This window comes from Gracilinanus agilis, chromosome 4 (genome assembly GCF_016433145.1).
Source record: "Gracilinanus agilis isolate LMUSP501 chromosome 4, AgileGrace, whole genome shotgun sequence".
In the NCBI taxonomy this organism is placed as follows: Eukaryota; Metazoa; Chordata; class Mammalia; order Didelphimorphia; family Didelphidae; genus Gracilinanus; species Gracilinanus agilis.
Genome location: NC_058133.1, coordinates 411,208,078 through 411,224,160, shown reverse-complemented (window position 1 = coordinate 411,224,160; position 16,083 = coordinate 411,208,078). Strand labels below are relative to the sequence as shown.

Here is a 16,083-nt window from a genome sequence, read left to right as displayed (position 1 = left end):
TCCAGCCTCAGATACTTACTGGCTGGGTGATCTTGGGTAAGTCACTTAATCTTGTTTACCTTAGTTTCCTCATCTGTAAAATGATCTGGAGAAGGGAATGACCAACCACTCCAAATATCTTTGTCAAGGAAACCCCGAATGGTGTCATGAAGAGTTAGATATGACTGAAACAACTAAAGAATAACAAAAATACTTGCCAGTTGACTGACTGATTACCTATTATGTGTCAGGCAATAGGTAGTGTGGTGGGGATGCAAAGAAGAAAATAAAAACATAGCTGACCTCAAGGAGCTTATATTCTATTGGAAAGAAATAGTGTGGACACAGACAATTAAATACAAAATAAATGCAAAATTATTTCAGGGTTGGGAGTGAACCCTAACAGCTGGGGGATAAGGAATGTCTTCTTGTAGAAAGGGATATTTTAGCTGAGCCTTGAAGGGTTTCAGGGATTCTGAGATACAAAATTGGTGAAGGAGAGCATTCCAGGCACAAGAGATGATCCCTGCAAAGCTCTAGAGACAGGAGATGGACTGTCATATACAGGGATCAACATGTATAGTGTGTATGAAGGATTACAGTCAGATTGTGAAGGGTTTTAAGTGTTCAACAGAGAGTTTCTATTTTATCCTAGAGGCACTAGAGAATTACTAAAGGATCTTGAGCAGAGGGGGTTCCCTGGTAAGACCTGTGCCCTAGGAAAATCCATTTTATACCCATTTGCTCTCTCCATTGGGACTTTCTAGGACACTATTGCAGGGCCTCAGTTGCCTCATTTGTAAGACAAAGGGCAGTTCACTAAAGCCCCTTCTTACTCAAAGTCTATTATCCATAAGGAAGAACTAATCCCAAGATCTCTCAGGGCATGTCTTGCTTGTTTTGCAAAGAGTTTTAGAGCTTCCAGTCAGCCAGAATTGAATTGCAAGACAGAAGTGGTGTTAGGGGGACAATGAACGATAGAGTCAGGATGGTAAAAGGTAGGTTGGGGCTAGTTCTGGAAGAACGTTTCATGGGGGTTGACTAGGTGAGTTTTTTGGTGGGGAAGGCCTGAAATGAAAATTTTCCATAGACATTTTTGGAAAGATTTTTTTCCCCTAAAAAGAGATTTTTCCCCCTAAAAGAACTTTTGTAGTGTTTTGTAGGGTTGTGATGTGCAGCAATGCCAGTAGCACTTCTGCCCTTATTTCCCTGCATCGCTCTCCTCTGTGCTTGATGAAGCTTGCCCATGGGTACACAGCTGCCATTTTGAGATTGCACTAGTAAAAGCAGGGTGATGGTATCTGTGGCTCACTAACCACACTGAGCAACTGAAAATCCCCACAGGGACCATGATTTCCTGAAAGATAAAGCTGGAGAGCGAGTGTATAAATAATTTGCCCTCAGTAAACTGACAGTTTCACTGCCAGGTTGGCCAAAAAAAAAAAAAAAAAAAAAAAAAAAGACTGATTTTTCCTTTTCTTCAGTTCACCTATCTGCATATTGGTGGTGAAAATCAAAACAGAGGACGGGAACGAGAGGGGGCTGACTCCAGAGAGAGACGAGCCTGGCCCCTTACACCAGCTAGGCTGGAGCGGCTTCCATGGAGCCCCACACCGAGAAGCTGGAGTTCTTCCGAAAGCTGGGCTACGGCCGGGACGACGTTGTCCGAGTGTTGACCAAGCTGGGCCAGGGGGCCCTGGTGAATGACGTCCTTCAGGAGCTGATCCAGATAGGCAGCCGCCCTCAGGCTGAAGAGAGCTTTGGGGAGAGCCCCGCTCCCAAACTGGTGTCCCGGGGCTGCGGCGGCTCGGTGGACCCGTCCAGACGGTTTCTGGGGACGGATCCTGATGAGGAGATGGAGGACCCCGCCAGTCACCTGAGACCCATCGTGATCGATGGCAGCAACGTGGCCATGAGGTATCCCATTCATTCCTCCTGTTTCCTAGAGGTGCTCCGCTTCTTGTAAACTGTCTAATATCCCAGAGGATGTGTTAGAGATAGCAGAGAAATTCGGGGCTCAGGAGATTGAGGGGGTTCCGATTTTTATTCCATCACCTCGACCAAGTTACAGAACATCTCCACCTCGAATTTTTTCATTCATAAAGTTGTCCTGAGACTCGGCTAAGATGACATATTGTGTCTGTGTGCTTGTGTGAGTGTGCACACACAATATATCTTTTTTTGGTGCTCTTTTTATAATTTTTTATAATTTATAATATTTTTTTTGTACTCCCTCTTTAAAACATCCCAGAATCATCCATTTTTAAGCTGGAAGGATCACAGGATACTAGATGTAGTTAGGTAGGACTTCAGAGGCAGTCTAGTCCAATCCCCTCACTTTATAGAAAAGGAAGCTAGGGCCCAGGGCAATGAAATGCTTTGTCCAGTGGCACACAGGTTGCATACAGAAATACCAGGATTTGAATCCAAGTCACCTGACTCCAAGTCCACCACTTTCCCACACAATCTTTTCTGTTAGGAACATTTCACTCTGATTTAATTCTAGTTTCCCAGTCTCAGCTGTGGCTTAATTAGCTTTTAAAAAAATAATAAAATGAGGTCATCTTGTGCAATAGCATGATCTTTCCTGATTTCCAGGCGTTAACTTATCAGCACTTATGTCTAAGTCCTAGGAGCTTTCAAAACTTCTGGGCACACACTATTATTGAGGAAGAATGTAGCTTTGTCTAAACAAGGGAATATTCAATTTGCTGAGTCAGAGCCGAGGCAAAGAACTTTACCATAGGAAATTGTCTGTTGGGTCATTAGGGTCGATATGTTTCCCTTTTGAAAGCTGAGTCACTGGTGGTGGAATCGAAATCACCAATATTTTCAAAAGCCCCATATTTATTAACAGACTATCGAAATGACCAGGCTGTATTGTTTGCACTGAACTGAATTTAGTTTGGCAATGAGAGGTCAAGAGTTTAAAACAGTTCAACTACAAACTTGTCTTCTATAGCTCTTGTTCAGACAAGTCCAGCAGAGATCCATATCTGACTTATTCATTCTTTTTTTTTTTTTAAACCCAGTAGGGTTACTGTGAGTTGGGACAGTATTAAAACAGTGTAGAATTAATCTCCTCTTCAAAGAATCTTATCAGCATTCTAGTTATAGAACTGGACAGAACCTTAGAGAACATCACTTTCTAGATAAGTAAAGTGAGAGCCAGAGAGCCTCAATGTTCTCTGGCAGAATGAAGGATTTGAACCCAGATTCTTTGGCTCCCAAATCTGGTGCTCTCCTCTCTTTCAAAACTACCACTTCATTAGAGAACTATGGTGGTTTAATGGAAGGAACACTAGTTTTGGAGACGCAAGTCTTGGATTCAATAAGAATTCTAATATTAAGAGCCAATTTTATGTGGTGCCTACTATGTGCCAGGAACTATGCTAAGTGTTTTGTAAATTATCTTATTCAATTCTCATAACAATAGGTGCTATTTATATCCTTATTTTATAGATAAGGAAATTTAGGCAATGAGGTTGTGGCTTGCCAAGGGTTACACAGCCAGTAAGTGTCTCAGACTGGATTTGAACTCAGTTCTTCCTGACTCTAGGTCTAGCATTCTACCCAGTGCAGTGACCTACCTACTTTAAAAAAATAATAATAATAAAGGACCTACTATCTGTCTGATACTGTACTAAGCACTTTATGGATATGATCTCATTTGATTCCCCCCAACAACCCTGTGAGGTAGACCACTGAGCCATCCATCAGGCTGTTCCAATTGTTCTAGTTGTCACTGGTCCCAGAATCAAGTCATATTTCCTGGCCCTGGTGCCTGGGTTCATGGCCCAGTCCTGTCCCTTGTTTTCTGGGCATATCCCTTAATTTATGAGATATTGGTAAAACGAGAGAACAAGCGCACGGCCCTTCAAGCAATTTGTAAACCATAAAAATGCTGTGTCAAGGGCTAGTGTTGGGATCTGAGTTGAAGGTCTTTTTCCAAAGTCTTCTTCCCTATGTCTCTTTTACAACATTGTCCTTTATTTTTTTTTCCCTTTATTTATTTTTATATGGTTCAAAATGAGTCCAAACACTTAGGAAATAACAAAAAGTACTTGTCTATTTTACAATAATCTCTCCCCTGGGCTCAGAAGTGTTTCCTCCCACCACCTGCCTGAAGGTATCCTACCTGAGATCCTGTTCAGTTTACGAGAGCTTGAAAGGATTCTAATAGCTCAGTCAACTCAGAGAGGCTTTGAATTCTTCATAAAATGAAGGGAAATAGATAACTGAATTGGGTATGGAGGCATAGCTGGCAGGGGAAAGCCAAGGGCTTGGAATTCCATTCCTAGATCTCTGCTTCTGATGATCTAAACTTCTTTCAGCCCGTCAGGTAACTTGCCCATGCTTCCCGGTTCTGATGCGTGAGGTTTAGGGGCTGGAGGTTGGCAGAGCCACTAAAAAAGGCACCCGGTCTTTGCCTCAGGCACACAAAAAACATCCCCTGGGTCTGGTCAAAATATAAACATTTCTCCTAATTTTACTTATTTACTAAAGAGAAAAGCACTTCGATGAACGGGATCTTAGAACTCCCTGAAGGAGAAACAGACATATCATAAGAAGAATAATTACCTTTAAAATATACAGAAGATGGCCTTTTTTTCCTCCTCTAAAATATATATACAAGACAGTCTGTGGCCAGTAAGTATTGAATCCTCTTAGCATATTACAGTGAGAAGGGGATTGGATTTGGATGTGTCTTCAAATCCTGGCTTTGACCCATGCCAGCTAGCTCTGTGACATCAAGGAATTGCCTGTTACCAGGGAGTCTCCTTCCTTGGACCTCCGTTTCCTCACTGAGAAAATGTTGGGACTTAGTTGACCTCTAAAGTCTTTTCTCTTTAAATCTATGAGCTCATGATCTGCTCCCTTCTTTAACTCTACCTAATGGGACAACAGGAACACTGACATGTACAGTTTGGGCTCTCAGGTAATAGAGAAGAAGCAAAAAAGATTTAAGATCCATTGCAGAGGGGTAGCTAGGTGGCTCAATGGGTAGAAAGGCAGGCCTGGAGGTAGGAAGTCCTGGGTTCAAATTTGACCTCAGACACTTCCTAGCTGTGTGTTCCTGGGCAAGCCCAATTGCCTAGTCCTTACCACTCTTCTGCCTTGGAACTGATGCTTGATATGGATTCTAAGAGAGAAGGTAAAGGTTAGAGACATATTGCCGAGGTGGACTTAGTAGCACCTGGTAGCTGATGAAGCTTGAGAGATGAAGGAGAGGATAGAGTCTAATAGAGCCTCAAGGTTACAAGTAGGAGACACTGATTGAACTGTGGGGCCACTGACAGAAATTGTGAAGTCAGAAGGAAGAAAAGGAAAAAAAAAAATAAAAATGGAAAGTTTCCCGTCATGAAGGATATTCTGACAGTGACTTCTATAGATCCCTCTTTATCTTCTCAAATCTTAGTTGAATGATAAGCAATAGAGGATTTGGGGGACATGAGTCTGAATTCTTGGACAAACTGTGTGATGATGGGCAAATGATTTAAACTCTTAGAGCCTCAGTTCCCTCTTCTGTACAATGGGATGATAACTGTACTATCTCCTTAGCCTCAGGGTCATTGGGACAAAAATCCCATAATCGTGAGCTGCTGAGAGGTCCCCTGAATCCTCTCCAAGTGAGGCTCTATCAAAAGGGTTCCTATGGAGTAAATATCAACGAAATTCAAAATTAGGTGTCTTGACTGGCACTCTGTCATTGGCATTGTAACCACCACAATCAATCAGGGAACTCATGGCTCTGTATGCTTTAGGGAAGTGCCCAAGCCTGCCGTAAACAAGAGGTGCAGGCAGTTACCTATGTGCTGGGAAAATCCCTCTATCTCATCCTCCTAGAAAGGTTATAATAAGTACCACTCCCTTTGGGTCAAGGCACCATCCCCGGTTAAAATAGAAGTAGTTTAGGGAGTGGCAACCTATTGAGTCTTTATCAATCATTAACACCTTATCATGAATTAGTTTTTCAGATTTTTCCAACTGATAGTTTCCAAGGTCTGTTGGAAAAGGTCATAGGAGTGGCTAAGGGAGTAGAAAGTAGGAGAGTAGAAGGAAATTATCTATAGTCCATGAAGAGTGGCCCTGGATAGGACTTTGGATGTTTCTTGAGGCCAGGAATTGTTTCATTATTGTCTCTGTAATTCCAGCACCTATTCTTAAGAAATGTTTGTTGAATTGAACTGATTTGGTCAACCAAGGATACTTGAGAGAGAGGAAGGGGCATGAAAGCCAAACAGAGAAAAGAAAAGCCTACTGCTTTCGATGGAATTTGAGCTGTCTTGAAACAAGCCAGGCTAACTAATAGATGGAGGTGAGAAGGAAGAGTGTGTTGGTAGCTTGGATCTCTTCCTTTGAAAGCTGTGTTTATTGATTGGGGAATGGCTCTTGTTCTTCTTACCTTTTCACTCTTCCACTTGACTCCCCTCCAGCAGCACTGAGCTACTTACTCACACATGATGCTTCCTCTCATATCTCTTTATCACTGCACTGGCTGCCTCCTGTACCTAGAAGGTTCTCACTCTTCCCTTCTGTCTCAGAATCTATGATTTCTTTTTAAGACTCGGTTTAGTCAGCCACCATCTGCAGGAAGCCTTTCCTGGTATCCCCAGATGCTAGAGCCTTTCTCTCCAAATTTACCTTCCATCTACTTTGTATGTGTCTTGTATATACCTATTTGTTTACATGTGGCTGACTGATGCATGCAACATTAAGGTCACTTTTTCTAATCCATCTTCCATTTAGGATGAATTCATCTAAATTAGGATGCTTAGACTCCAAAGAATTCTGCGCCTTGGAGTTGCTGCTTTACTGAAATGGAATGATTCTCTGGTTTTAGGACAAATATTAGGTTTTACTCTTCATTTCCAATTTGGATCACTTTTAAAAAAAAGTTTTTTTTAATTAAATTAAATTTTATTTCCTGATCCACATTCTTTCCTTCCTCCTTCCTCCCCCTCCTAAATGAGAAAGCAAAAAATCTGAAGCACCTTTTACAAACATGTATAGTCAAGCAAAGGAGATTCTGGCACTGAGCAAATCCAAACAAATATAGATGAATTTCTACTGTGAGGCCATTACCTCTCTATTATGAAGTGGGTAACAATTTTCACTGTGAGTCCTCTGGAATTGTTGTTGGTCATTATATTGGTCAGAGTTCCTAAGTCTTTCAAGATCATTTCTCTTTTTATATATTGAATATTGCTATTGTAGAAATTGTTCTCGTGGCTCTTCTCGCTTCATTCTGCAACATACAAGTCCTCCCATGTTTCTTTGAAACCATCTCCTTCATCATTTCTTATAGCAGAGGAGGATTTTGTGATACATAAATCATCACACGTTCAGCCATCCCTACTTGATGGGTGGGCACCTCTTCAGTTTCCAATTCTTTGCATTTGCCTCTCGTTGTAGGACTGAAATGCTCTTTGCTGGTTGGCTCACTACCCTGGAATATTTTACAGCCTCCAGGCTCAGACATGTATCTGCTTTCTGGAGTCCTTTTCTTCTTCCTTTCTATCCAGCTTTATTCTTTCCCTTTCTATCTCTAAATTAAGATCAACTTCCTCCAGAAAATGTTGACAAAACATCCTTACTTGACTTCTAGTAACATCAGATACATACTCTCCTGTTACTTGTATGTATCTCTGAGCAGTTAAAGTTGGCTATCTAGAGGCATATCCATATGACTTCTGTCTCAGTTTCCCTCTGTAATGTGAGTATTTATTAGTATTGATTATGGACCCATCCACCCCAGTCAAGAAGCAAGGACTAGACCATTGTGTCTCTTTATAGAATCATAGAATTCTGGAGTCAGGAGGGATCTCAGAGGTTATGTGATTCAATTCTTATCTCAAGCAGTTATTCTCTCTAGAGCATTCCAGACAAGCAGTAATGCAGACGCCACTTAGAGATCTCTAAGGATGGGGAATTGTTAGTAAATTCTTCCTTATACTGAGGTAATATCTTCTTTTCTGTTTTTTTCTACCTATTCTTTCCTCTGGGGCCGAGCAGAATAATCCAATGCCCCTTCTACATGACTACCATTCAAATATTTGAAATCAACCATAATTCCCCTCCTTAAATCTGGGGAGACTCACAATCCCCTTTTCCTTCACTTAGTCCTCACTTGGTATGATTTTGAGTACCCTTAACATTCTGGTTTCTTTCCTCTACCTGCTGTCAATGCCCTTCCTAAAATATGTCACTCAGAACCAAATGTGGTGCTCCAGATGGGTCTGACGAGGACAGATTGCAGATGAACAATTCTCTTCCTTGTTCTAGACACCGCACCTCTCTGAATATATCCTCAGATCTTCACATTAGCTTTTCAGATCTTCACATTAGCTTTTTTTAGCTGAAAGATCACCGTGTTGACTCATAGTGAATCTACTAAAATCCCCAGGTATTTTTCACATATTTTTTAATGTGTCACCAGTGGAAGTCTTTAATGGATGCAATAAGCCAAAAATACTTTAGACTAGTTTTATTGATGAATTCTGGCTGGTCTTCCCAAAGCAGGGGCCACCATGTTTTATGCTTCTTTTATTTCCCTTTTGGTACCTGCAATGAACTATACTTAATAAATTTCTTTTGAGTTGAATTGGATTTTAACTGAAGCAAGCCTTTCTCTGGATCAAGTACTAATTTAGCTGTATTTTAATGAGTTTAAGTGGTATTTAACTGTATTTTAATGAGTCCAAGTGCTAATTTGAGAATCTCTTGGCCTACATGTTAACTTGATTTCTTATTATTCCTCCAAAGAGGGAAATGGCTATTCACTGTTCTTCCTCTTCTAAAATGTATTTTTTTGGTTTTTGGTCTAGAGTCATATGTATAGGGAGCTCTCCAAAGAGGAAAGTCCCCTTATCTTTGCAGATCACTATTTTTCTCTGTAACTCATAGTCTTAGAGAATTTGCTTAAGTTTCTTAGAGAATTTGCCTGAAGATTACTTGTCTGGAGTCATACAGCTTGTATATGTCAGAGAAGGGATTTGAACCAAGTCTTAGAAGCCAGTTCTCTTTATTTCCTCCTCACTGCCTCTCACCTTTATCTACATGTTTTCTACTGATTTGATTAGATGAGAAGAACACAATTTATATAGCTGCAAGATGAGGTGCAGAGAGTGCGAGAAGATTTCTCTCTGACAAAAATATGGTCCAAAGACCAGCCATCAATATTTACTGAGAATCTTTTCTGCTGGGGCTCTCCGGTCTATAAAAAAGCTACTCATTTAAGAAACAAAACAAAACAACTCTTGTCTCTTCCTCAGAAGGTAAAACGTAGTCTTGATGGAGGTAGATTGACCATAATTAGGCATCATATTCTCTTTTTGAGCACCATCCACATCTTGTTTTTCTTTTCTTTTCATATGCTGCTTTATCAGGCTCTTCTGTGTTACAGAGAAGCTATGTAGACCTTTCTCTTGAACCAATTTTTTTGCATACAAGACAGTTTTAGCCTCTTTACAGGATAGTTACAGTATTAATAGAGATTGATTTTAATAGACTCGTGCTTACTACTCTGCAGTGTCAGCATGCTTTGGACATTTGTATGCTGCTTTCCAAAATCTCTTAAAAGAATTGGGAGTTTGTTTGCCCAGAGTATACTTGAAGGAGGAATTGGCTCATTTTCAGGACACAATTTGTCCACAAGCCATGTAAACCATGAACATTTTGTCTAGAGTTAACTCCACACTGTGCCTAACAAACCTTCTATTTGCTTGTTTTCATAAGAAAAGAAATACATTTGTATTTTAAAAAGTAAAATGAATGTTCACCGGATAATAAACTTAGAGCTAGAATAGACCTTACAGGCTATCTGATCTAGTCCAAATTCTCCCTTTCTGAAAATGAAGAATGGAGTTCTAGAGGAGTGAAATAATTTGCCACGGGTCCCACAATCAGGAGATGACTAAGGCAGGATTTGAACCTAGTTCTTCCCAAACCCCAATTTTGGTGCCCTATTGGCTGTGCCATGTTGACTTCATTCAAATGGTGGCTTGTGTAATGAGGACTTAGGAGAAGCAACCTGCGTTAAAGAACGAAGTAGGAAAACGTATCCCCAGTTCCCATCATCATCAGCTTTTTATATCCCATCTGTTCCCCCCAGACATAGAGTGGGAATATATCTACAATGGTAGAGAAGAAAAGTCAGGAGACTAGCCTGTAACTATTTTGAAGGCAAAATGTGATATCCATTAATGAGGAAGAGAAACATTTCAATAAACGAAATCCATAATTTTACTGCCAAGGACACTCCTACTATGTACACAGATGGCAGATGGTGCTTGTGAAATGCTGTGAACAAAAAGATCATTCACTTAGTAAGGGGTCAATTTCTGGGGATGAGTCTCCTATATTTAACCTGGCTGGTCTTTAGATGATGTACACATATTATCCCCTCGTCTGTTCTTAAAGCTTTAGTGGCAGCTTTGGGGTGCAATCCAAGTGGAACTGGAGTGAGTTTTACTTGAGTTCAAAGCTATGACCTTGGGCAAGTTATTGTCTGCCTTAATTTTTTCATATGTCAAATGGAGATAATAATAGTACCTCCTTTACAAGGTAGTTGTGAGGATAAAATGAGATAATATTTGTAAAGTGCTTTGCAAACTTTTAAGTGCTATATAAATGCTAGTTGTTATCCTTATCCTCCTCCTCATCATTATTTTCATTTTGATAGCCCCTACAGGAATCTGCTCTAGGAATCTACTCTTTGTTGGTAGTATCCATCTCAAATCCAAGCCAAAATGCTGCTTTTTGATCAGGGCTTCACTAGAGGTCAAAGAGAATGAAAAAAAAAATTTCTTTTATCAATTAAAAAAAAATTAAGCACTTATTTTTTCCCTTCCTCTGTCCCTGGGAAGAAAAGGGATATCAAATTCTTGTAATAAATAAGCATAAGTGAGCAAAATACCCACATTAAACATATTCAAAGATTCCTATTTCATCCTGCCCATTTGGTCCATCACCTCTGATGGGAGGTGGGTACTGTTCTTTATCACTGGTCCTCTAGAATAATTTTTGATTGCATTGGTCAAGGTTCTTAAATTCTTCAAATTCTTCAAAACTGTTCACTTTTGGGGACAGCTGGGTAGCTCAGTGGATTGAGAGCCAGGCCTAGAGATGGGAGGTCCTAGGATCAAGTCTGGCTTCAGACACTTCCCAGCTGTGTGACCCTGGGCAAGTCACTTGACCCCCATTGCCTACCCTTACCACTCTTCTACCTTGGAGCCAATACACAGTATTGACTTCAAGACGGAAGGTAAGGGTTTAAAGAAAAAAAAACAACAAACCTGTTCACTTTTACAATGTTGATTATAGAATGTTTCTCCTGGTTTTGTTCATTTCACTCTGTATCAGTTTATATTAGTGTCAGGTTTTTCTAAAATCAATTCTTTTTTATTTATCATACAATAATATTATATTCCTATGCCATAATTCATCTAGTCATTCCTCAGTTTATTGTACCTCCTTGGTTTCCTATTCTTTGCCAATGCGGAAAAAGCTGTTATAAATATTTTTGTCTATATAATTTTTTTTACATTTCCTTTGATTTCTTTGGGTTAGGCCCAGTGATATTGTTGGGACAAGGGCATAATCAGTTTAGTAATTTCTTGGGCATAGTCTCAAATTCGTCTCCAGAAGGCTTGTGCCAATTTGTAGTTCCATTTGTATTGTCTTGATTTTTATTCAGTCCCTCCAACATTTGTCATTTTCCCTTTTTGTCAACTTTTCCATTCTAATGGATGTGAGGTAGAAACTTTTTTTTGTTTTAATTTGCATTTAATAAATATTTAAAAAATAAAAATAAAAAATAAAGCTTTAATTTGCATTTCTTTTATTATTAGGTAGTTGAAGCATTCTTTTTATATGGCTATAGATAGCTTGAAATCCTTCCCTTTGAGAACTATCTATTTATATCCTTTGAACACATATCAGCTGGAGATCATTTATACAATTGTATCAATTCTTATGTATTTTGGAAATGGCACTTTATTTTGGGAAATTTGCTGCAAAGATTTTCCCCTTGCAATTTTTTTCCTTCTAATTTTAGCTGCATTTATTTTGTTTGTGCAAAAACATTTGAATTTTAAGCAATTAAAAATTTGGGTTTTTTTTGTGATGCTTTCTATCACTTGTTTGGTTATGAACTCTTCTCATAGTCATTGATTTAAAAGGTAATTCATCAATATTTCTCTAATCTATTTACATCGTTATCATTTATATCTAGGTTATATGTCCCATTTGGAGATTATTTTGGCATATACTGTGAAGTGTTGGTCTAAAACTAATTTCTACTAGATTGCTGCTAAGTTTTCTCTGCAGTTTTTGTCAGGTAGTTCATCCTTTCCCTAGTAATAATGCTGTTTGGGCTTATTGAACACTAGGCTACTGGGTTTATTTGGTTTTTAGCAAATCTTTTACTTGAGTAAAAATTCTCTACTTTGATATCCAAAGAGAAGAAACTACAGCATGAAGAATTTAGATCAGACTCAAGGAAGAATGATTGCATAGAAAGATGATAAAATTTCTATGTAAGCCTTTAAACATATGACAGATTTTAAACTTTCTAGTGGTTTAAGAATGTTCCTGATTGCTCATCTTTTCAAGTTTCTTAGAATTTAAAGTTGGAAGGGGCTAAATCACAGACTCAGAACTGGGAGAGACTTAGAGCTCATCAAGTCCTTTTTCTCTGCCTTTCTTTTTTTACAGATGGGGAAACTGAGGTCCACAGAGTTCATGTGACTTGCCCAAGGTCACATAGGTAGTAAGTGGAAGAGGCAGGGTTTGAATGTAGGTTCTCAGACTTGGAACTAGAGTTCTTTCCACTATATAACACTGTATGATTATAGTTTTAAAAGTGTGCTCAAAGTTTCCACATTGTTCTGTTGAACATGAACTGTGTGGCCTTTGCCACATGCAGTGACCTTGATGGTACAACTATTTCTGTGTCAGCAATTACACAGGGTTCCTTTTCAACAATTATTAAAATCTGTACAAAAGAAAGGTGTTTGCATTTCTTTTCAGGGACAAGATGATACCAAAGGATCATTATTATAAAGTTCTGTGATTTAAAAACATTTAAACATTAGTAACTTAGGTTGCAGGTGTGATGGAAACTATTTGTAAATGGCATTTAATGTCAAAATAAGTTTCCTTCCCATAGCTGACTGGCACTTCAGTTCTGTTTACTGAGAGACACAGGTTCCCCCTTTATCATATCAATATTTACTATTTACTGCTGTTTTTCATTTGTCGCAAAATTTGAAATAAGATACATTATGCCTAACTGTGTGTCCTAGGTTTTTATATATTTACTTTTAAATTCTATTTAGAAATCGTTTCTATTTTACTAGTAATACCAGTTATGAAAGCCTGAAAGTGCACAAGGATTTAATAGAGACCCCGCATTTTATATTTGCCTTCTTTCTGTGAGTGGTCACAAAATCTGGGCCTGGGGCTTCAGTTTTTATGCTGCGAGCAATAGGTGAAACCAAAGTGTCATTTCCACATCTGTCCTTATGAAGAGAACGGGAAGGAGATACAGTGGGCTTCTCCTAGACCTTTCATTATCATAAAAGCAGTCCTCTGGTCCCTAGCATGGTGCTACGTTCTGCCTCCCATCTCTAGGGATTCTTCTGCACCTCGCATCCAGAACCAGCTCCCTCATTTGCTCAGCTGCTCCCTACAGAGTTTAATTGGCTGGTTGTCACACCTGAACATAGGGTGGTTCTTGTGGTTTCTTCAATACATTCTGGATTAGAGGTTAATTCTGCTTTCTGTGATGAGAGATATTATTAGTCTACTTCAAAAGGGAAGATGTGCTTGGTGAGAAGGGAGACCCCCTGGAATCAGGGCTCATTGTTAGGAGGAGGTAGGTTTGGTTGACTTGCAACAACTGGAATTGTCTAAAGTGGAATGAGAAGTCTCAGAGAATAATTTCCCATCATTTCATATCTGTCAAAAAAACATTTATTAAATGCTTGCTATATACTAGATACTATACTAAGTGCTAGGGATATAAAAAAGAGGCAAAAGACAGTTCCTGCCCTCAAAAATCTCACAATCTAATGAAAAGCAAATAAATATATACAAAAAGCTATCTATTCAATAAATAGGAAATAACTAAAAATTGAATTAAGAGGGGTTGAGAAAGATGAGATTTTTGTTAGCACTCAATGAAGCCAGATTTGGGTCTGAAGTGTTCGAGATTTGGGGTAGAATCTGGGCAGACAATACCCAATATATCTTACAACTTGGAGCCAATTACTTTTTAGTTCTATGAGATCTAAAACATGGGCAGCAGCATTGTTGGCAATCAATCAATATTAAGCTTTCAGAATATGATGTTTAAATTTGCATAATGTGGCAGACCCGCTAATTATACAGTTTGAAGAAAATTCCCCAGGAGTTCAAGAGATGTCTGTGTATCACATACTCCTGGGCCCCACGCCTAGGCCACAGGTCTCATGGTGGTACAGGTGCCCCACCAGGGGAGATGTGCTATGCCTGTGGGTGCCCAGCCAGGTGTGCTCTGTGCTGTGTACACTCAGCTAGATGGGATGCCGTGTGTGTGTGAGCGCTCAGGTTGCAATTCATGGATCATGTGGTGTGTCATGTGGTCACCCACCTCTGATGGACATGTGCTGCAAGCACTCAGCCATACGTCATACGGAGACAACTTACATGGGGGTCCCTCGTCCAGACGTGACAGTGGGTGAGTCTTGTGTGCATGCATGACCTCCGCCAGATATGCTGTGGGTAGGGACACATCCATGAGTGAAAGGTGTCTTTCCCACGTGTGGAGGGGACACTCAGCCCTATAGGATGCAGTTGGATCCTTAGCCAGAGGAGAAATATTCACATCGAAAGTTCCTGCCAGATTCTGAAAGGACAAAAGAAGCTTTTGTTGAAGGTGTTTTCAGATATCTTTTATGGTGTTCTGTAAGGGCTTATCCAGATGTCATCTAGCACATGCCAATGGTTGCATTCATTTTCTTCCCTCTGAGCAGGCAAATTCAGTCAAATGGCCCCCCGACTTTACATTCAGTAGGCAAATTTGCAGCGGGCGTGATTTAAAGTATAAAGCGTAGGGGAAAACAGCTGACAATTTCACATCCTCCTACGGCATTGCTCAAGGGTTTCATTTGACTGTGTGCATGTCCCTATTTTTTGTAATTGCAACAAGACAAGCTGAATTGGGCTTCTTTGGAGGAGCCGAGCCCCTCAGAAGTTTACTCATTGAGAACCCCCTCTCAGTAGCATTATTAATAGGCAGTGAAATCTAGGCAGCCTATGAAGGGAGTCAGAAAATCTAGATTCAAATCTTATTTTGAACACATTAATTATGTGACTTTGGGGAACCTCTTAGTCTTTCTGAGCTTTGGTTTTCTCAACTATATAGTGAAGGGGTTGGACTAATGGCTTCAGGTCCCTTGTAGTTTTAGTTGAACGATCTTTTGATACTTTGACCAGATTGGGAATAAGGAGAACCTCCAAGAAGGGCTTTTGGATTGTGCTTCTGACTGTTACTTTTGATGGCCGGTGTTCCTCCATTTCCCTACCAATAAGATGGAGGAATCATCTCTGCCTGTCCCCCCACCTCCTGTCTCCATATTTTGAAGATACTTGATGTCATACCACCTCCTTTTCCTGATTTCCACAGGCACGTGTTTAAAAAAAATTCTAAAACTTCATTTCATTAGAAGTGGTTTCCTTCGTAATCTTATATATTACATCACTTGCATTTTCAATGTCATTCTGAAAAGGGGGTCGCCAGGCTTCCCTGACCTATCATGGCGCCCAAAACAAAAAGAAGCAGCTCCGCTCCAGGGTATAGCCTGGGCTTTGAAAAATGAGAGTTCTCCTCTTGTCCTAGACTTGTCACCTCTTTGGTGCTGGGAATTCTAGGTGATAAAACTCCTTTTCCCAATCAAATGTATACCCACTCTAGAACAATAACTGGGACACCGAAAGGTTCAGTTGCTTATCCAGGTCACCCAGCCAGTAGGCGCCAGAGGCTAGACTTCAGTCCACAAGTGCCTGAATCTGAGGCTGGCTCGCCAGCGTCACACTCCCTTCCCACCCTGATTTTCCTCA

General features: G+C 40.0%; 1 protein-coding gene across 1 annotated transcript in view; it reads left to right on the top strand.

Moving 5' to 3' along the window:
- Positions 1-1,579: 1,579 nt before the first annotated feature.
- Positions 1,580-16,083, top strand: part of ZC3H12D (zinc finger CCCH-type containing 12D) — a 34,793-nt gene continuing 20,289 nt past the window's right edge. Inside the window, exon 1 of the mRNA XM_044674721.1 lies at positions 1,580-1,896. Coding sequence (XP_044530656.1) covers positions 1,580-1,896 — 317 coding nt within the window. The remainder of the gene's footprint in view (positions 1,897-16,083) is intronic.